Source organism: Aulonocara stuartgranti (genome assembly GCF_965226115.1).
Source record: "Aulonocara stuartgranti genome assembly, chromosome: 4".
Taxonomy (NCBI): Eukaryota; Metazoa; Chordata; class Actinopteri; order Cichliformes; family Cichlidae; genus Aulonocara; species Aulonocara stuartgranti.
The window spans coordinates 31,964,096-31,986,224 of NC_138942.1; the positions used below are offsets into that span (position 1 = coordinate 31,964,096).

Sequence of the window (22,129 nt, forward strand, 5' to 3'; positions counted from 1 at the left end):
ATGCAACAAGTTTGGTTCAACTGCACCAGCGGAGACAGCATGGGGAGTTGACAACGATGGCTGTAGGTAAATGAACATAACAGACAATTTGCATAATGGTTTACTTGTTACAGCAACAGGATAAGCATGTGCAAGCTACTGGATACAATATAGCTATGCTCCTAAGCAGAAGGACAACATAGAACTACCACCTGTGAATTTATATTGCCATATGAACATATGTTTCTAAATATTACTCAAAGGGATAAAGTAAGTTCATGAAATCCAAAAAATAAAAGGCAACTTAGGCAACATCTGAGTCTCTCCTGACTCTCCTGACTGTCAGTAAATATGAAAGACAGTCCTTTGGATACAGAGTTATCTATGTATTCTAACTTATTCTCACACATAACGTCAATAATGTCAGCAGCTGGTTGGTGGACTATAATTTCTGTCTTTAAGTCATCAGCATTACAGCATAAGCAGAATATGAAAGACTAACAACATTTAAGATGGTCAAATTGTTATGCATCCACAACACCACTATTATTCCTTCTGTAGGGCCAGGTGTTAAATCCTGTATTTGGTTGTGTGCATCATCCTTGACAGCTCACAAACCGTTTCCTAAAATATTTTCTGGTTAAAAACAAATGTACTTGGCTGCTTATATTTATTTTTATCAATACATCTTTATTTCAAAAAGGTGTTGAAGCAGATTTTCAGTGTCTTTTCTCTCTGTCCTTATTCTCCTCCATTTTTCTCCTTCTGTTAATTTTCTTCCCAACTTCTCTTTTTCCTTTTCTTTTATCTTTCCCATTCCATGGTCATGTCTGTTCTGATTGTAATAACTCTAAATAATAATAATAATAATAATAATAATAATATATATTTTTTTTAAAACCTAATAAACTATGACAATCAAGTGGACCAGTATAGGATTTAGGACACGGCCCCCTGGAGTCTAGATGGTGGTGGTGGTGAAGATGAAGACTGAGGTTTGAATAGAGCTCTGTCTGAGGTGTCTGAGGTGGAGATGGGGAGGAGGCAGGCTGCACAAAAAAAGTCTAAAAAAAGAACAATGGAGAGCTGAGATTTAAAGCATGCGAAGCAGAGGCTAATTGGCTCAAAGCAAAAGGGTGAAAAGATGATTGGACTAAAGTAATGATGTCAGTATTGAGATTGACAGCGTGAGAAAGCAGTAGACATGTAAATAGAAAAGCAGCTGAACACCCAAGAAAGCAGGCAGATGACTGATGACTGATCTTACTTATTGAATTTATGCATAAGCTTCATTGCTAAAGTAAAAACTTGTACCTTACTGTAAGAATATTAACCTAACCAATTAAACATATGTCCTGAATAGGAGAATTCAATAATAAAATGTGGATAATGAAATGTTTTATTTGACCCCACAGTTTGCCTCTTTTACTTCCTCCTCTTCTTCAACATGCTTCTTCCCATCAGGCTGCTTCACCCATTGTAGTTTGAAGACTCCACTCAGGCCATGCTCTGTCAGTCTCTGTCTGAACTGTGAAACATAAATGCTTCATTAATATCCTGTTGAATCTTTAAATATCTCTGATTAATGAGACTTGTCTGTGGGAAAACGTTTTAATAAATCATTTACCTAGAGGTAAAGAAAGAGCTTCATCACTTGATGAACATGTAATTATAATGATGACATTTAAATATCACTTTCTACACATTAACAAAACTGTACTTTAAGTACATTTTCAGTAAATAATGTTTGTTCTTCAATATTTTAGTTGGCTTCTATAAAAAGATTATTACTAAACTCAGTTTTGTATTTTTAGCAGTAAGATTTTACTTTTCAAATACTGGACTTTTCAAATAAGCTTTATTGTGCAGTTTGCCCAGATCTATGAATAAAAAAAGTGACGAAATGAAGAAAACGTGTAAAATATGTTGCCTTCCTCAATGCACACCACAACTGGAGGCAAATCCCCTGTGCCGTGCATAGGTGTGGTTTCCCCTTAGGGGTTCACGAACGGTTTCCACCTCTATTCTGATCTTTTTTTATGGTGAGGTGTTAATTGGTATCTATTTCCCACTTACGATTCATATCTTTATGCTCAGTCAAAATAAGACAGTGTTAAAGGCTCTGACTAGCTTCACATCCATGAGGCAGTCTTCAACTCACCCACCCCCACTGCTGCTGTTCCACCTCTGACACTTCACACCTCCTCTACTCACCCTGCTCACTCCTCTCCATCCCCAACAACAGCATCCAAAACAACTCAACACAAGGCTCCAGCCTGTCTTTCTCACCACCCAGGTTAGGAGGGAAATGAGGAGGATTAAAGCCAGGAAGTTAGCGGGTCCAGATGGTATCAGCTCAAAGGTTGTCAGGTCCTGCGCAGACCAACTGTGTTGGGTGATGGAGTGCGTCTTCAACCTGAGCCTGAGGCTGGGGAGAGTCCCACAGCTCTGTAAAAACCTCCTATGTTGTACCAGTGCCAAAGACCTCATGCCCCAAGGACCTCAACAGCTACAGGCCAGTGGCTCTGACATCCCACCTGATGAAGACCCTGGAGCGGCTGGTCCTGGCTCAGCTTTGGCACCTGGTGATCTCATCACTGGGCCCTCTTCAGTTTGGCTACCAGCCTGGCATTGGAGCGGATGATGCCGTCATTCACCTCATGCATCGTTCCCTCTCTCACCTGGAGACCGCTGGGAGCACTGTGAGAATCATGTTCTTTGATTTCTCCAGTGCCTTCAACACCGTCCTGCCCACAGTCCTGAAGGACAAGCTGGAGAACTCAGGTGTGGACCATCACCTCTCTACCTGGATTTTGGACTACCTCACCGACCGACCACAGTATGTGAGAACTCAGGGCTGTGTGTCGGACAGGGTCGTCTGCAGTACGGGGGCCCCACAGGGAACGGGAACGGTTCTGGCTCCGTTTCTCTTCACCATCTACACTGCAGACTTAACCCACAACTCCACCCAGTGCTTCCTGCAGAAGTTCTCTGATGACTCTGCAATAGTCGGCCTCATCACTGATGGGGACGACAAGGAGTACAGAGATCTGACCCTAGACTTTGTGGAGTGGTGCCAGCTGAGCTACCTCCAGATCAACACTAATAAAACCAAGGAGCTGGTGGTAGACTTCCGCAGGCACAAATAACATCCAAGGTATGGACATTGAGGCTGTGGACAGCTACAGGTACCTTGGTGTTTATCTGAACAATAAACTGGACTGGACTCACTCTCATCCTAAAGTCTCAAGAAGACCTTAAGCATTTCACTTAGATGTTGAAGACTGCAATGCAGTATGCACTGAACTGTCTCTGGTCCTTGTTGCCACTTGCAATACAGGAAGTGGCCCCAGATTTCAGTTTTGGGCACATATTTTGTGATCTGCTAACTGCGTTAAATTGAAAAATGCTGAGGCACCTGATAACATTTTGAATTATCATTATTTTTATTACTATATTCATCTATTTAAAAAAGATTCATTTCATGTCGGTTTTGCTGTCAGTCTTATTTTTGATATCACATACCTGTTATAAAGACTTTCTTTGAGTAAAACGTTTATTTTTTTCATTATAGGTAAATATTATTTGAAACTCAGGTATGACCTTTTCCAAGATTTCCTCCTCCAGGTCCTCCATTTCCACAGAGGGGTCAGTTTTCTTCAGCTTAATCTTCAGCACCTTCCTCTCCCTGAGTGCTGAGTTTATAAAAAAAGAATGAGGGAAAAAAAATGCTGTGATGTAACGATCTTCTGAGACTAAAGAAAATATCAGAATATATTAAAAATACAGTAAAATCAGAACTCACCAGTATAACAGACAAAGTACCAGTTTGCATCGCAACGATAGTTGACCCACTTGCCTTTAAATATAGTCCCACATGCATCTGTGGCTATCTTGGATGGTTTATCAGGAGCCCAGTTGTGTAATAACTGTGCAGTTCCATCCGACCACTTCCAGGAATTTCTGTATAGTCCAATCCACGTGTAGGAACTCACTGTTATCTTTTTCAGCTCTTCATTCTCAGATTGGTTTCTCACACTGGCAAGGTCAGTGTGGTTCTTTCTGCAGTAGCTCTGAGCATCCTCCCAGGTGTTACTCATATTCACAAATATGAAGCGTGATGTGTCTGAAAACATTTGAGCAAAGAAACATAAGTAAGGGTCTAACTTCACTGCTCAGCCAAAGAATGCAAATGAACTATACATCTGTGTTACTTATTCATCACCTCCATTTGAGATTACAATGATAGTCATGATAATAATCAGGACACTGATATACAGTATGCATATTGTATTTAATTACTTTTATTGTAGCAGAAGAATGGCAGTTGGCTGTTGCATTCTACATCTGCCCATTTCCCATTTTTAAGCATTGCTGCACAAACTTTATGGTGTCCTAAACCATTGGGTTCCTCGTCATTCCACATCCTGAACTCAGTCTCCCCTTCACCATAGTAATCCTGGTTTTCCAGAGACCACTTCCATGCTTCAGTGTCAGGTATAAGTCCAATCCACACATTAGAAAACCCTTCTGTGAGGTTCCTCAGTTTGGCCAAGTCTTGCTCATTATGTACAATGGCTAGGTCAGTATACTTGTTCCTGCAGTATTCCTGAGCTCTGGTCCAGTCTCTTCCATATTCAACAAGGTTGTAAAGATGAGGAAAATAGCCAGGTAAGTAAAACAGTCCTGTGGAAATGATATGTGCACACACACACACACACACACACACACACACACACACACACACACACACACACACACACACACACACACACACACACACACACACACATAATTAATTTTTTTAGTTTGGTGTCTTTAGTAGCAAAAACAGCTAAAATGGGTGACATGTCAGAGTGCAGTCAAATCACTGACCACAAATGTGCGCTTCGAAGCATTTGAAAACAAACTCAATTTATAATTTGTGGTCAAAAAATCATAGACAAATGCACACATTTTGTTTTCTTTGTGCAATTAAAACAATGAAAATAAATGAAGTGGAAATAAATAATTCAAACTGACCTGACAGGAGCATCATCATAACTGTAGTCTCTTTCATGATGCAGTGTTAGACACACTGTTCCGGTATGATATTTTCTGTGGGGGAAGTAAAAATATATACTGTAACAGTACCGCACTGAAACTCATAGCTTAGTAAAGGGTGTACTATGTATTGTACACTCAACAAAAATATAAACGCAACACCTTAGTTACTGCTCCCATTCCCCATGGGATGGATGTAGAGACCTAAAATTCATTCCAGATACACAATATAACCATCCCTCCCAAACAGTGGTCACAAATCAGTCCAAATGTGTGGTAGTGGGCACATCTGCTATATTGAGATAATCCATCCCACCTCACAGGTGTGCCACATCAGGATGCTGATCTGACATCATGAGTAGTGCACAGGTGTACCTCAGACTGCCCATAACAAAAGGCCACCCTGGAATGTGCAGTTTTGTCTCACAGCAAAATGCCACAGATGCCACAAGCAATGAGGGAGCGTGCAATTGGCATGCTGACAGCAGGAATGTCAACCAGATCTGTCGCCCGTGCATTGAATGTTCATTTCTCAACCATAAGCTGTCTCCACAGGCGTTTCAGAGAATATGGCAGCACATCCAACCGGCCTCACAACCGCAGACCTCGTGTAACCACACCAGCCCAGGACCTCCACATCCAGCAGGTTCACCTCCAAGATCGTCTGAGACCAGCCACCCAGACAGCTGCAACCAGAACCCACGGCTTCTGGTTGGCATAGGTTCGTACAATAGCCCTCGGTACAACGTCATTGGTGCATTTGTGAATAAAGTCTGTTACGTAATCAGCATAATTGTTGATGTTGTTGTCAGCAGCGGATTTCCCAGTCTGTGATGCTAAAGCAGTGACGCAGGGTGCTGTCTGATTGGTCGGTCCACCGTTGAACTGAACCGTCATGGGCTGGTCGCTTTTCAGCCTCTGCCAATAGGCTGGCAGCAGCAGAACAGAGGAGTGTTCTGATTTGCCAAAGGCCAGTCGGGGTGGGCTTTGTAGGCATGTGCGTACAGAGTGTAAACATGGTCCAAGGTGTTGTGACCACGGGTTGGAAAGTTTACATGCTGGTAAAACTTCGGCAGAACTTTCTTCATGTTGGCTTTATTAAAGTCGTTAGCCACGATAAAAGCAGCCTCCGGGTGTAACGCTTCATGCCGGTCGATAATGTCAAACAGTTCGTCCGGTGCAGAATACCGCTGTAAACTCCCTGGGCAAATAAAAGGGTCTGCATCTGATCATGAGGTGTTCAAAATCAGGAGAACACCCTGACGAAACTGTCTGTACATCAGTACACCACCGTTTGTTGGTCATTACGCACATGCCACCTCCCCTACATTTACCTGAGTCCTTTGTTCTGTCCCGGCGGTTAATGGAGAGCTCCTCAGGGACAATGTGAAATGTCTTTGTTTGTGAAAACAAAGACATTGCAGTTCTTAATGTCCCTTTGGAAAGTTATCCTGGCCCTTAGTTCATCCAGCTTGTTTTCCAAGGACTTTATGTTTGCTAGAAGAATGCTGGCAAGCGGGGTGCGATGTCGTCTTTTTCTCAGCCTGACCCGAATCCTGGCTCTTTTACCCCTTTTTCTCCGGTGTTTCTTCTGCCCAGGTAGCAAAGGTGAGTCACCACCATTCACAAAAAAGTTGGTTTTTGAGTTTTGTCGAATGTTCAGGAGAGTTTGTCTATCATAGGGGATAAAAGCATCACAGGCTGCAAAGAAACTAAGAAATAACATAACGAACATAAGAAGAATGCAAAGTTGAGGAGGACACCGAGCGACGGCAGCCATCCTTACTGTCGGCATCTTCAAAGATAAAGTTGTGGTGAAGTTGTGTTGAAGAGGGAGCTGTGTGTAAAAGCAAAGCTCTCAATTTACCGGTTGATCTACGTCCCTACCCTCACCTATGGTCACGAGCTGTGGGTAGTGACCAAAAGAACAAGATCGCAGATACAAGCAGCGGAAATGGGCTTTCACCGACGGGTGCCTGGCCTCTCCCTTAGAGATAGGGTGAGATGTTTGGCCATCCGGGAGGGACTCAGAGTAGAGGCGCTGCTCCTCCACATCGAAGGAGCCAGTTGAGGTGGTTCAGGGATCTGACAAGGATGCCTCCTCGGCGCCTCCTGGGTGAGGTATTCCGGCATGTCCCACCGGGAGGAGGCCCCGGGGCAGACCCAGGACACGCTGGAGAGATTAAATCTCTCGGCTGGCCTGGGAACGCCTTGGTATTCCCCTGGATAAGCTGAGGAGGTGGCTGGGGGGAGGGAGGTCTGGGCTTCTCTGCTTAAGCTGCTGCCCCCGCGACCCGGCCCCAGATAAACAGAAGAAGATGGATGGATGGATGGATGGATGGATGGATGGATGCATCAGATCTGCAGTCATATGTTCCGGACATTCAGGTGAAGAGAGAAGCTTAATTGTGAACTACTAACCTAATCTGGTGGTGAGTTGGATCAGGTGGGAGAGGGATGATGGATAGACCTGGCGTGCCTAAATGTATGGTGAGAGTGTGCTGGGGACGCATGACAGAGGCTCTGGTCCACAAGATCTTCAACTCCTACCTTCGGCAGAGCTTCAACAGCATTCTGAGGGAGACTGGGGACAAATGAACCATGTTCAGCACCTCCATTGCTAAAGGAGCTGCAGCCACAAGGTGGTTGGTGCCCGTCATGGTAATAATCCCTGAACCAGATGGTGGACACCAGAGGTGAAGGGAACATCAGGTTGAAGGAGTCCGCTCAGGCTTGGGTAGCCCATGGGCCTTCAGAGGCAGCTATAGGTACCGACAGTTACCTGGTCTCTCAGGCAGTTAAATCATTAGTGGCAGGGCCCCTAGGGAGGAGGAGGTTCACGCTAGTTTCCTGAAGGCTCTGGATATTGTAAGGCTGTCTTAGTTGACATGCCTATATACCTTCTAGTATGGGGTTGGACCCCCTTTTGCCTTCAGAGCTTTGTGGCATAGCTTCAACAAGGTCAGTGTTGTACCTCAGTTGTAACAAGTGGCTATTCGATTTAATGTTACCTTGCTATCAGCTTGAAGTAGTCTGTCCATTCTCGCCTGACCTCTGACATCAACAAGGTTAATTTACCCAGAAAAGCTGCTGCTTACTGATTTTATTTTTTTTCAGACCATCAGTAAATCCTAATTGTCTGAAAGAATCCAAGTAGATTAGCAGTTTCTGAAACATTCAGACCAGCCTGTCAGGTATAAACTACTATGTCACTCTCAATCACTTTTATTTCTGGTGCTTAATTTGAACTTCAGCAGGTTTTCTTCACCACGTCTAAATGCCTAAATGCTGACCCTTGATTGGGTGATTAGATATTTATATTAACAAGCAGTTGAAGAGGCATACCTAGTAAAGAGGCTGCTGAATGTATTTAGTGTGACTTTACTGGACTATAAAATCAGAAGTGCTAAAGTAGCAATTAGAAGTGTCTCTATTAAAAAGAAAAACCCTCCATAAAGCTCGGACATCTTACAATTCATCGCTGATTGAATATAATGAGACCAACCAAAGGTTTATTTTCAGCACTGTAGCTAATTATAATTGTAAGCTGACAAAACGTCAGCGCTCAGTTGATCCTATAATTTAACTAACAAACAAGCCTTATTTGTCACATACACAATCATACAAAGTACAACATGGAGTGAAATGTTTTGCGTCCCTGCTGCAGATGTAGCCACGCCATTCCAGGGCTTGGTTTTTAGCATGGGGGATTTAGCCAGGACCCTTACTGGAAACTGGGTGGGAACTGAACTCCCGCTCCAAAGGTGTGTAGTCTTATCACTACATTATCCAACTATCACTAGTTCTGGCACTTCATGAATTTGTTTCCAAAGAACATTTTAACCATCAAAAAAAATTCATAACCTCCCACAGATAAATCCTTTACATCTTTAATGCTACTGATATTTATTTGACTCTTTTTCTCTGATTGATCTTTCTTAATTAACTTCAACAATCACTTCCTCCAAGCCATCAACATGTCTGTCAGAGCCAAGTACAGGACTGCTGAAAGAAGTACTCCCATTAATTAATGAGAATAATAATTAATCTGAAGTAATCACAATACTGAAGCAGCACTAGTGAAGGTTACAAATGATCTTATGGCCTCTGACTATGGACTCATCTCTGTGCCTGTGTTAGGAGACTTGGGTCATTGACCCAGAGTTTTGAGTTGTCATTGCTGTTGAACTTTGATTTTGCCCTTATTCATCATTTCTAATCTTTTGGTTTCTTTGTTAGAGTACTGCCTTCTGGTTTCTGTCTGTGCTCGTAGTTGCTCCATGCCCTCCTGGGTTTTAATTGCACCTTAGAACACACATGCATCAACACTACAATGAGCGGGTGGAGGGAGGTTTGGAGTCTTCTCTCACCCCCGTTCTCTGCGGCCTGCTGGAGCGGGGGGGCTAGGAGGAGGAGTTGGCCGTCCGACTGCGGTCTGGAGTGTGGGGCCTCCCTGCTGCTGCGGAGTCGGGGCGGTCTGCCTCCCCCCACCGCAGGGAAAAGGGTAACACCACCTGGGTCTGGGTGCAGTTCCCCCCTCCAGGGGCAAGGGTACCTAGACCCGGTTCGTAGAGTACGCTTGGGGAGTGTGATCGTGTGTACAGCGTATCTTTATGTCTGTCTCCACGTTGGTTGAGTGTGGAGTAAATGCATATGAGAGCATGAGGGTGGGAATGGATGTTTGTGTCTGTGTGTGCCTGTATGTCTGTGTCTATATGTCAGGTTGGGTATCAGACGCCACCTCTCTGGGGACATCTCAGGCCCTCCAAGGTTTGGAGGCCTATCTCCACCCACCACCACTTCCCCTGCCAGTGGCGGACTCCCTCAGGTGTCGGTGCGTTGGTGGTTCTTTGTGTCTGGGGGTGGGCGTCCGGGTACACACCGGCTCACTCCTTGGCGGCCGCTTATCGGGGCCTGGAGCCTGGGGCTCGCTCGGGCCACTTCGGAGGTGGGGTGCCCCCGGCCTCTGGGCCTGGGGCTCGGTCACTCAGGCACGGCTGGCTGCCGGCGGAGCTCACGGGCGCGTCACTGCAACTCCCCCTGGCTTCTGCTCCGCGGCTGCTGAGTGAGCCCTCATCTGGGACTCTCCTCAGCTCTTTCTGGGACAGTGGCGCGGCTGCCCCTCTGTTGGTCTTCCTTGGTCTCTTGTGTTCTGGGGGCCTCTGGATGTCTGGAGTTTTGATCTCCTCCATACCTGCTTCATACCCTGGAGGACGGGGCTGTGGCTCCCCACACTCCCTAGCAGATCGTTACACGGAGAAACCTTTGGAATGCAAGCATGCTGATCCACACAGGTATGCACACAGGTGTACACACGGGTATTCACATACGCGGACTACAGCTTTCTTGGCTGCTGCCTCAAAGCACATTGTGCGCTGTCTATCTTGCGTGCTGCACAATATCATTTATTATTTTGTATCTACTGATATCTACTGCTAGCTAGTTTATTGTGATGGTGCCGGTTTTTTTTATGCTGCTCTTTGTTGTTTGCTTTCTCTTCTGTTTTTTTTCTCCATACAGGTGATCCAGGTGTTTTGTTTTGTTTTTGTTTGGTTGTTTTTTTTTCTTTCTTCCCCCCCTTCTCACCGTCTCTTCTCCCCTTTGGTTTTCTTTCTCTCCCTCTCTTTCTTTCATTCTTTCTCCCTGTCCTATCCCCCAGTCATGTCTGTCCCGTTTGTAGCAACTGAAAATAAAATAAATTCATAATTATAATAAAGGTCAATCAAATGGACCAATATGGCAAGGCCATGATGATCCACTTGGTAAAATAAATCCGCTTGGCATCTTTCTTGGCCTTAAGACAACAATTCTGATGGCTAAAGATCCAAACGGGACACAAGAAAGGAAAAAAAAAAAAAAGGAGACTTGGGTCATTGACCCAGAGTTTTGAGTTGTCATTGCTGTTTAACTTTGATTTTGCCCTTATTCATCATTTCTAATCTTTTGGTTTCTTTGTTAGAGTACTGCCTTCTGGTTTCTGTCTGTGCTCGTAGTTGCTCTGTCTCCCCTGTCAGCTGTATCCCCTTGTTAAGTCCGCATCTCTGTGTTATGTTTCCTGTTTTACTTTAAAAGTCTGTGTCCTATGTTAATGTATCTGGTTTTGCTTCCCTTGTCTCACTAGGCCTGATTTGTTCCAGCTGTGTTTTCGTCCTGTCTCTCATTCCCTGATTGCTCCCTCTGTGTATTTAAGCTCTGTGTTTTCCTCTGTCTATGTTGTGATCTACCCTCATTTCATGCTGTGTGGTCTGTCTGCTTGTCAGTTCAGTTTATTGTTATTTTCAGTTTAGTTTTTGTATTTTTAGTTTTGTTAGTTCTCTGTCTGCCATCTAGCAATAAATCAAAGTTTGAGTTTACTTTCTGCCTCAGAGTGTTTGTACATTGGGTCCTCCTTACCACCACTCCTGCCTGCACACAGCCTACACATGACAGCCTGTCCTGTTACTACTGTAATTCTACAGACTGAGCTACCTCAGTCTGCTGAGCTGACAGCAGAAAAGGAACTAAATTCCTCTCGGTTTTTTGTACCAAATTTATTATAGTTATATACAATTAATTCCAACATCCGATATTTAAAAAAATCTAACAAAATTAATAATAATAATAAAAACAGTTCTCTTACATTTTGAAGATTTTTATTTGCCTATATGTAGATGTTTCCATCTAACTTGAAACAGAAATAACTTCTTATCTAAAGAGAAACCAAGAACTAAAAGCAAAGATGACAAACTCAGAAGCACTAATTTAAACAGGGGACAAAATAAGTCTTGAACATGAATACTATGACAAATCCAAAAGAATACATCATGAATCCATAAAACACAAAGCCACAGGTCAACAACTCAGGGACCTTAAGTATGCCAAAACTTGTAAACAGTGCCACTGATGTCACTTGTGTAACTTGTTGGTAAGTGGCATGATCAGTGATGTCAAAATGAGACACCATGAGAAATAAAAAAGTTGAAAAACCTAGCTGGCGGGTGCTCATTAAAAATGTCTTTAAAAAAAAGAACACTACCAAAATGATGTTGAATTTAACAGCAGCATCTGAGAGCAGATTGAAGCATTCATTACACAATTTAGGTAGAGTCATCATGACACTCGAATTTTAAATCAAATCAAATCACTTTTATTGTCACATCACATGTGCAGGTACATTGGTACAGTACATGTGAGTGAAATTCTTGTGTGCGAGCTTCACAAGCAACAGAGTTGCTTTAAGTTAGATTCAATATCAATACCCAGGAAAATACCATCAATACCACAGCGAAGATCTCACCCTCCAACAGCTGAACGTGAGACTAGGAAGCTTGACAAATAGGCGGTGTAACAGGTGAATGGCTATTTAGACGCTGTACCAGTCTGTCATGGTAAAGAGAGAGCTGACCGCAAAAGCGAAGCTCTTGATTTACCGCTTGATCTAAGTCCCCATCCTCACCTATAGTCACAAGCTTTGGGTAGTGACTGAAAGAATGAGAACGAGGGTGTAAGCGGCAGAAATGAGCTCTCTCCAAAGGGTGGCTGGCATTTCCCTTAGAGATAGGGTGAGGCGTTTGGCCATCTGGGAGCAGGGAAAGATAGATGGATGGATTTCTCCTTTCCTTCTTGGGCTCCTTATTGAATCCAGAATCAAATTTAAAACCCTTTTCCTGACATAAAAGGTCTTAAATAATCAAGCCCATCATATCTTGTTAATACTACTTAGTACCATATCACCCTAATAGAGCAGTTCACTCCTACTTGCAGTGTTGGGAAGGTTACTTTTAAAATGTATTCCATTACAGAATACAGAATACATGCCCCAAAATGTATTCTGTAACCTATTCCGTTACTCAATGACAGTAACGTATTCTGAATACTTTGGATTACTTAATATATTGTGGCGAGTTCAGACAAGGAGGAGACGGAGGTATCGTTTGGTCTTGCTTCCCGTGAGCTAGCCAGGGAGCACAGCCGTTTATTACATTTGCAGAAGAACACACTGCCACTAGCTAACTGCTCAGCGCGGCAACCACAACACACATAGGGCGCCCTCTGACCCCGGAAGGACACACCGTCGCAGCGAGAGGGCGTCACCCGTCACCATGGCAACATACACAAAACATAACTGTACAAGCAGAACCCCGAACAGCCCTGACCCGCTACAATATTATCATGCTTTTTACAACAATGTGAATGTACTATTGCTGTGTGATTTATTACTATTACTGAAGGTCCACGACTCTGAACTGTAGTAAAGGGACCTCTGACTAATGCTGGGCTCACACTGTGCGATTTTTGGCCCATTTTGAGCCGATTTTTGAGTCGTGCGATCGTTTTGGCGATCGGCCCGATTTTGGCCTTCATCGTGCGTCGTGCATCGTGTAGTATACGTGGGGTAACGAGAAGCGATTGACACCTCACGACCAGTGTTGGTCAAGTTACTTGAAAAAAGTAATCAGTAACTAATTACTGATTACTCCCCCCCAAAAGTAATCCCGTTACTTTACTGATTACTTATTTTCAAAAGTAATTAATTACTTAGTTACTTAGTTACTTTTTAAAAACACGATTTACAACCTGAAGAGGTGATAAAGTGATAGATCTTTCAGCCCAATTCTACTTTTTCTACATAATCCATCATACAAAATGTAATCAAATGGAAAAGTCTCTTTTTTTAACTTGTTTTATCAGTTTTAATCTTTTAACTTTATGCATCAAGCAAAACATTTAATTATATGCAACATTCTCTGACTTGAATAAATTAGTTTAACATTTAAACCTATTTTCTACACATTCCAGCACATAAAATAAAATATTTTTTGTGTTTTCACTCACTCTTTCAAACAGATGCAAGTAAAACACAGCAGAAAATAAATAAAGTCAAAGACTCAGCGGTCCTTTTGCTCTATTTTCACCTGTAAAGCAGGAGCAGGGTAGGCGGAGGGTTACCCTGGTGTAGGTGTGCTGCGGTCAGTTGAAGAATCCGCGCGAGTGTCTCTGTGAGTTTCCCATCACGTCGTAGCTACTCGGTGCTTGCTCGGAAGTTTAGGGGTTTTTTTCGCTGTAAAAAGAAGTTTTCTTCCCACGCACGATGGACGCTAATGTTTTTGTCACTTTTTATGGAATCAAACTCAAAGTAAGGTCAGTACTTCCACACTTTAAACGCTGCACGCTCATACTCTCTCCCGCACTCGATATATTATCCATTGTTGATCTGCACACAGCTGCTGTCACCAACGTCGCACTTGCTTACGTCACTGTCATGAGACATTCTCGCAAAAAAAATCACGGTTTTAGTAACGCAGTAACGCAGCGTTCCTACGGGAAAGTAACGGTAATCTAATTACCGATTTTGCAATAGTAATCCCTTACTTTACTCGTTACTTGAAAAAGTAATCAGATTACAGTAACGCGTTACAAGTAACGCGTTACTGCCCATCTCTGCTCACGACCAGCTCCCGATCATCAATCGCTTGGTCGTGAGGGTGTCACCGCAGTTTGCCACACTGCGCACGCGCAAACACAAATGTCAGCGAAAAAGACGGCGTAGCACGGCAGTGCAGCGTGTGATCTGGACACAAGCGATGGAGGCACAACCTGTAGAACCATCCGAGCCCTTTCGATGTGGCCTCACAAAATTATCACGACCACAATAACCGTGAAAATAGTTGGATCGACACTGCTGCTCAATCACAGCTGCCTGACCAATGTTTTTCATTAGCAATTTAGCAAAGTTGATGGTGGTGGTGTGTCTGTGTGAGTGAAAGACGGAGAGGGAGAGCGAGCGACAGAATTTCTGTTATAACCTTCATTTTTATGGACGCACAGTGTGAGCACTCAGGTCGCATCAGAGCATCGGGCCGTATAGTGTGAGACCCTGCATCGTGACCTATGAACTTCTAACCCCTGCGAGTCAATCGTACAGTTTGAGCAGGAGCTGAATCGCGCGACTGAAAAAATCGCACAGTGTAAGCCCAGCATAATACAGCGGGGTCCCTGTCGGCTGGTAGCCGAAAAATAGCTCTACTTTGTTGTGTGGGTCAACTTTTCTTGCGACAGACAGAGAGAGGCGTTGAAAGGCTGCTCCAACGGAACTTGTTGTTTTCGGAGGAAAACACGAACACGGTGTACAGTCGAGTCTTAATAGCTTACTTACAACTGGGCTCGTCAGGCACTCTTCTTGGCTGCAGTGGTTATTATTATATTTACATGCTTCCAGCTCCCGTTTTTGCTCGATGACTGCTCGTACCTTTCCACTCCCCTTTTTCTCCCTCCTAGCGCTCACAGACACATAACGTGTATGGCAGTCCATTCTCCCAGCAGCACGGACTACACTGAACATGATGCTACATTCTTTAGAGCTATGCTTGTAGCATTCTGCCTGTTAGCTTAGCACAACAACAACGAAAAGGCGCTCTCTCACCCAGGAAACACACAGTCGCAGAGAGAGAGAGCGTCGCCCTGTAACCATGGCAACCGTAACGCTGCCGCCTGGAACAACAGATCGTAGCTGTCAAACAAACCCAAACAGTCCTGACCCGCGACAAAATGAAACAGGAAAGTACCCCAGTGTATTCCATTTATTTCAACAAAGTAACTGTATTCTGAATACCACCTTTTTAAACGGTAACTGTAACGGAATACAGTTACTCATATTTTGTATTCTAAATACGTAACGGCGGTACATGTATTCCGTTACTCCCCAACACTGCCTACTTGTAGGGTTGCCAACTCCCTGAAAAATAAATAAGGGACACCTCGTGGCCAGGGCCGGGCAACCCAGTTGTCTTCACCCTTCCCAGTGTGGTAGCTCTTTTTTTGTGTGTGTGAAATTATTTTTTAACCATTTGACTTGAATTTGATTTAAGCAGATGCATATTCTTTGTGATATGACCATATGGGAAACAAATGATCATTTAGCCATTTATTTTTAGCTCAAAATGACAACATTAACACAGTAAAACAGGTCTCTTTCTTAAACAGAAGCCTGTCATGCTTAACTTTTGAGAATATAAGTAAATCTTTCTTTAAAAGAACTCTGTCCTGCTTAACTTAAAATTATATAAATTAATAGAAAGCAATAGAACGAAAAATATTCTTGTAACAGTGCACATATAGTGCATTTAGTACAATTGGCTTCAGTTGCGGTATTATTTCAGCTTTTCTAATGCTAATCAGCTGCTCCTGTTTGTAAACCCGCTTGTTCCCATGATTACGCACCTTAACTCATCATCATTATTCATCTATGTATTACTTTTATGTATTATTCATCTATTTGTTGTAATCATCCATCCTTGCAGTTGTTTATTACACAAAATAAATGATATTATCACACTTCTGGCCACATAGCGCTGATATTCACCGCACATGCCCATATTAACCTTAACCAGAGGGTTTAAACAACAAACCAGTGTTTACATACCATATCTGCTTCTGCCGTGGCCTGGTGGACAAAAAATTGGTTAAGGGTTCCCCGAGCTTTCACGCCCCTCATGTTCTTCTTGTGCCCACCACTAGAAGCATGCCTATGGAAAAAGTGCACCGGCACTCAGTGCAGTGCGTTTTAAAGGTGTTATCGTGCACTTTCCCAGCCAGGTGTTTTCCTTTTCCCAGTCCTCCCTGTACTTTTGCAGCCTATTTTTCTTTCTCTGAGCGAACAAACATTGCTGCTCTAATGCTGGGCTCACACTGTGCGATTTTTGGCCCATTTTGAGCCGATTTTTGAGTCGCGCGACCGATTTGGTGATCAGACCGATTTTGGCCTTCATCGTGCGTCGTGTAGTATACGTGGGGTAACGAGAAGCGATTAACACCTCACGACCAGCTCCCGATCATCAATCGCTCGTGAGGGTGTCACCACAGCCGCTCACACTGCTCATGCGCAAACACGTAAACATCGGTGAAAAAGACGGAGCAGCACGGCTGTGCAGCGTGTGATCTGGACACAAGTGATGGAGGCACTTGTAGAACTTTGGAAAGCTCATCCGAGCCTTTTCGATGTGGCATCACAAAATTATCACGACCACAACAACCGTGAAAATAGTTGGATTTACATTGCTGCTCAATCACAGCTGCCTGATCAATGTTTTTCATTAGCAATTTAGCAAAGTTGATGGTGGTGGTGTGTCTGTGTGAGTGAAAGACAGAGAGAGCGAGCGACAGATTTTCTGTTATAACCTTCATGTTATGTTGGCACAGTGTGAGCACTCAGGTCGCATCAGAGCATCGGGCCGTATAGTGTGAGACCTGCATCGTGACCTGCAAACTTCTAATCCCTGCGAGTCAATCGTGCAGTTTGAGCAAGAGCTGAATAACGTGACTGAAAAAATCGCAGTGTCTGCCCAGCTTTAGATGTACTGTCATCCGAGACTTGCACCGCAGTGTCGGCGTTTGTTTCCCTGTTGGCCATGCTTGTTGTTGTGGTCATCTGTTGTCTTCCGGTATTTTCTCCGCAAGCGACGTTTCCTCGACCAATGAGATAATCTGAATTGTCATACTCGAATTGTCATAAGTGTGCTGTCAGCTCATTGGTCACAAAGCAGGAGAGGGTCTGGGAATTATGTTTTCAAACAAAGCGTTAATTCCATTAACATTTATAGACTACTTTTGATTCTCACTATATTACGGGACAAAGTGCGTCCCTTATTAGCTCAATACGGGACGTGTACTTTTGTTTCTAAATACGGGACGATTCCGTTTTTTAAGGGACGGTTGGCAACCCTACCTACTTGTGATCCCTATTGTATTTAAACATAACTGGAAGCAGAGCTGGAGGATGTTATAAATTAAATCAAGTCTAAATTTAACATTGAGCACTATGTAACACTGTACTATTCATTGGATTGTAATTATTTGCATACCATAGTCAAAAAACGGTTTTGGTGTCAGAGAAAGAGGAAGCCAAGTGAATGAAGACATGAAATCATGTAGAACTGAGGAAGGCTGAAACACAATCGGCTAACTGTAGCAGTGATCGCAATGTTGCACTCGTAGTATGGCACTATAGTTGGCAATGCCATTTAAAAAGTGGGGGTTAGCTCAGCTGACGGCAGGACGGGAACACTTTCCAGGATTTATGCATTCAAAACTCACTTATCACAAATCCAAAAGAACAAATCATGAATCCATAAAGCACAAAGCCAGAGGTCAACAACACCAGGAGTATGCTAAAAACTGTAAACATTGCCACTGATGTCACTTGTGTAACTTGTTGATAAGTGGGATGATCAGTGGTGTCAAAATGGTAAATGACCTGCATTTGTATAGCGCTTTTACTAGTCCCTAAGGAACCCAAAGCGCTTTGCACTACATTCAGTCATTCACCCATTCACACACACATTCACAAAAGCTGAAGATAAATCTAGTAGGACTATATTTATCCAAAATGCATAAGAATATCATTAGTATTTTTTAGTAATGCTGTTTCAGTGCTGTGGTTTCACTGGAAACCAGCTTGGAATTTGTCCAAGATATTAGTTACCACTTGATTATTGTTATTGATTATTAATCAAACCAGGCTGAGTGTGGTTAGCAACTCCTTCATGTGAAGGTAGTGAACCTGGGGATTTGTGTCTCCATGATAATGGATGGGATATGATCACTGATTCAGGGGTTTGGGTTGACAGCTGGGGGTAATCAGGCTTCTACCCCATTGAGAATTCATGAGCATAAACTATTAATCCAATTAACCAAGATGTCCAAAAAAGTAGGTGTGGTGATGTGGACGTGAGAAAGGAGAGCTGAAAACCTGGCTGTCAGGTGCTCATTAAAAATGTCAGACTAAATGGTTTTCTTCTGGGAAGAAAATACTGGCTGTATCAAAAATTACACATTTGTGGTCGGACCAAACTCCCTTCATATGAATCAGACATTTGCAGGGAGTTTATAGACTGGCCAAGATTAAAACCCAGATAAAACCTAGATGCACTTAGTTAAATGACTTGGCAATATCAAGTAATTCTGTGACAGTACAGTTAGAAGGATCGCCAGTATGTAAAGAACACTACCAAAATGATGTTGAATTTAACAGCAAAGAGCAGACTGAATTTATTACATGATTTAGGTAGAGTCATCATGTGCTAGAATTTAAGGTTCAATATCAATACCCAGGAAAATACCATCAATACCACAGCGAAGATCTCATCCTCCAACAGCTGAATGTGAGACTGGGAAGCTTGACATATAGATGGTATAACAGGTAAATGGTTAATTTGCAGTAAATGTAAGAAAACAGCTGTATGGAGTGTGAACTGAAAGATTTCTGGAGCATCATTCTATACATACATGTCTTGCAAGAGTAAGGTTATTTCAGTGGGCCTCATTTACTAACAGTGCATACACATAAATCTGTAATTTATCAATATTTTACTACTTTAGGATTACATTTACAATTCCTTCTTATGAACAAATGACAAAAATGACTTTGACCATCACTTGCAGTATAATTCCTTGGAAACTTTGGCAGTGGGTTTCTCACCTGAGGCTGACAGCTCCTTGTCCTCCACCTGTTTTCTTCTTTTTTCTTGTAATCTGACTTTTTTTTTTCACATCAGACTTTCTGATTCCAGGCTTTTAAAATGTTTGTCACTCCGTGGAAACTCTTTGGAAAGTTGAGCCTCAACAGTCAGACTTCCCCCTTATTTCCTGCGGTGGAGCTGCAGGCTGGAGATATTGTATAATGTTTATTTATATAGCAAAATGGGGGCGGGTCAGCATGCAGATAGTATGCAAGTTAGCAATAGGAGACTGCCTTGTGCAGGGTGGTGAGGACATAGTATGCTGGCATGTTTCAGAAATCCAGTGGTAATTTTTCATGCAAACTTTTTTTTCTTTTCCACGCAGAGCACAGGCGAGTTTAGAGCCTTTGGGCGATGTGCGCAATCATCATCAATCTTATTTGCCAACTCGTCTACTGCATACAGGAGAGAGTGAAAACTGTCCGTGTTGTTGCTCATGATGTTACAGTCTCTCACAAAGAGGCTGGTTAGTCACCTAAATGACAGTTTCTTGGGTGCAGCAGAATGGAGATGCTGAGAAACAACTGAAAAACAGCAAAAGTTCAAACTTGTCTGGGGACGTTGTCTGCCTGCACACAGCCTACACATGACAGCCTGTCCTGTTACTACAGTAATTCATTATTATTATTATTAGGTTGTTGTAAAAGTCCCTAAAAAGCTGCACTAAGAGTACTTAAAGGGACTTGAAAGAGCATATTTCTCCTTTTCTTCTTTGGCTCCCTATTAAATCTAGAATCAAATTTAAAATCTGTCTCCTCACATGCAAGATTTTTAATAATCAAGCCCCATTTTATTTTAAATTCCACTTAGAAACTATATCACCCTATCGTATTTAAACATATAACTGCAAACAGAGCCATCAACTGCAAATTATATGTAAATTCAGGACCTAGAGGATTTTTAAAACAAAAATAAAACCAAGTCTGAATTTAACATCGTGCACTATGTAAAACACATCAGCAAATTTGTGTTTAGACTAACACTGCACTACTCATTGCTGTGAGGTTTCTTTGCATGCTATAGTTGTGTGCAAACAAAGGTTTTGGTGTCAGTCAACTACTTGACTCCCTGGTGTAACTCTCAAATGCACTCCTAAAAGTACATAGCATGTAATCTGGAGCTGAAATGGTGTCTCAATAATTTAGAAGATCATCATTTAGCTTGGAAAGCCAGATTGCTGATCTATATAAACGCCCTCCGTAAAACTACAAGAGCAGAGGGGGGCTCTGTATTTACATGCATGAACGCTGGTGCAACAACAGGACAATTATAAACAGTCACTGCTCCCTGAATCTTGAGTACATGTCAGTAAGATGCCGGCCTATTTTTCTACCAAGAGAGCTAACAGTAGGGATCATCACGGCTGTGCACATTCCACCCAACGCCAAAGTAAACTGGATTCCAACCTGCTGCTGACCTTGTACCACTTGTTAACTACCATAAAAGTAGTTAACAAGCATAACGGATAAAAATGTACCAACGCACACCAAATATTAACTAGGTGGAAAAGCAAGATTAAATAAATAAGTCTTCAGCCGTGATTTAAACAGTGGCATAGAGTCAGACGCCCGGATAGATTGTTCCATAAGACTGGGGCAGCTACAGCAAACGCACGGTCGCCACGAGACTTCAGCCGAGAACGAGGTTGCTCCAGAAGAAGTTGGGTAGCAGATCTAAGTGCTCTGACAGGAGTGTGTAACCTAAGAAGCTCATTGAGGTAGCTCGGCGCCAAATTATTGATAATTTTGTAAGTGAAAAGTAGTATTTTAAATTGAATACGGTATTTAACTGGCAGCCAGTGCAAGCCAGCAAGAACAGGAGTGATGGAAGAAAATTTCCTGCTACCTGTCAAAAGGCGTGGAGTGCATAATGTTGAAGTTCCAGTAGTAAGGGTGAGGTGTCTATGATGTGTTCAGCAGTCTGATGGCCTGATGGAAAAAGCCGCCTCTCAGTCTGCTGGTTCGGGACCGGATGCTGCAGAACCTCCTTCCTGAGGGAAGTAGTCTTAACAGTTTATGGCTGGGGTGACTGGAGTCCTTGATGATCCCCCCCCCCCCCCCCCCCCCCCCCTGCTTTCCTCAGGCAAAGCTTCCTATAGATGTCTTGGAGAGAGGGAAGCTCACCTCCAATTATCCGTTCAGAGCACCGCACTACTCTCTGGAGAGCTTTGCGGTTGTAAGCGGTGCTGTTGCCATACCAGGTGGTGATGCATCCAGTGAGGATGCTCTCAATGGCACAGCGATAGAAGGTCCTGAGGATGCGGGGGCTCATGCCAAATCTTTTCAGTCTCCTGAGAAAGAAGAGGCTGTTTTGTTTATGTGTACTGACCATGTGAGATTCTCAGCCAGATGTACACCAAGGAACCGGAAGCTGCTCACTCTCTCCACAGCACCTCCGGAAGTCCACTATCAACTCCTTTGTCTTTGCGACGTTGAGGGTGAGATGGTTGTCTTGACACCAGTGGGTCAGGGCGCTGACCTCCTCCCTGTAGGCCGTCTCATCACCATTGGTGATAAGACCCACCACTGTAGTGTCGTCCGCAAACTTCACAATGATGTTGGAGTTGTTAGTGGCCGTGCAGTCGTAGGTGTAGAGTGAGTACAGGAGAGGGC

At 43.3% G+C, this 22,129-nt stretch overlaps 1 protein-coding gene across 4 annotated transcripts; it reads right to left on the reverse strand.

The window, feature by feature from the left end:
* Window positions 1-12: 12 nt before the first annotated feature.
* Window positions 13-19,639, reverse strand: LOC309704706 (putative C-type lectin domain family 20 member A). 4 transcript variants are annotated; one of them, XM_082530102.1, is made up of 6 exons: window positions 19,478-19,639; window positions 5,002-5,076; window positions 4,282-4,665; window positions 3,785-4,105; window positions 3,583-3,674; window positions 13-1,502 (listed from the first exon to the last, which is right to left on the reverse strand). In XM_082530102.1, the coding sequence occupies exons 2-6, from the start codon at window positions 5,036-5,038 to the stop codon at window positions 1,440-1,442; spliced, it is 897 nt and encodes a 298-aa protein (XP_082386228.1). In that variant the 5' UTR covers window positions 5,039-5,076; window positions 19,478-19,639; the 3' UTR covers window positions 13-1,439. The 4 variants fall into 4 exon arrangements, with proteins under 4 accessions (XP_082386228.1, XP_082386225.1, XP_082386226.1 ...); XM_082530099.1 differs by having other exon boundaries at window positions 13-1,507; XM_082530100.1 differs by lacking the exon at window positions 19,478-19,639 and adding an exon at window positions 15,158-15,454 and having other exon boundaries at window positions 13-1,507.
* Window positions 19,640-22,129: the final 2,490 nt, after the last annotated feature.

Bases quoted from the DNA above. Each gene is read 5' to 3' on its own strand.
- LOC309704706 (XM_082530099.1), bottom strand. From the start codon at position 5,038: ATGAAAGAGACTACAGTTATGATGATGCTCCTGTCAG. The intron at 3,675-3,784 runs GTGAGTTCTGAT...TTATAAACTCAG, and splicing joins GTACTTTGTCTGTTATACTG to CACTCAGGGAGAGGAAGGTG. The intron at 1,508-3,582 runs GTCATACCTGAG...TATGTTTCACAG, and splicing joins AGGAGGAAATCTTGGAAAAG to TTCAGACAGAGACTGACAGA.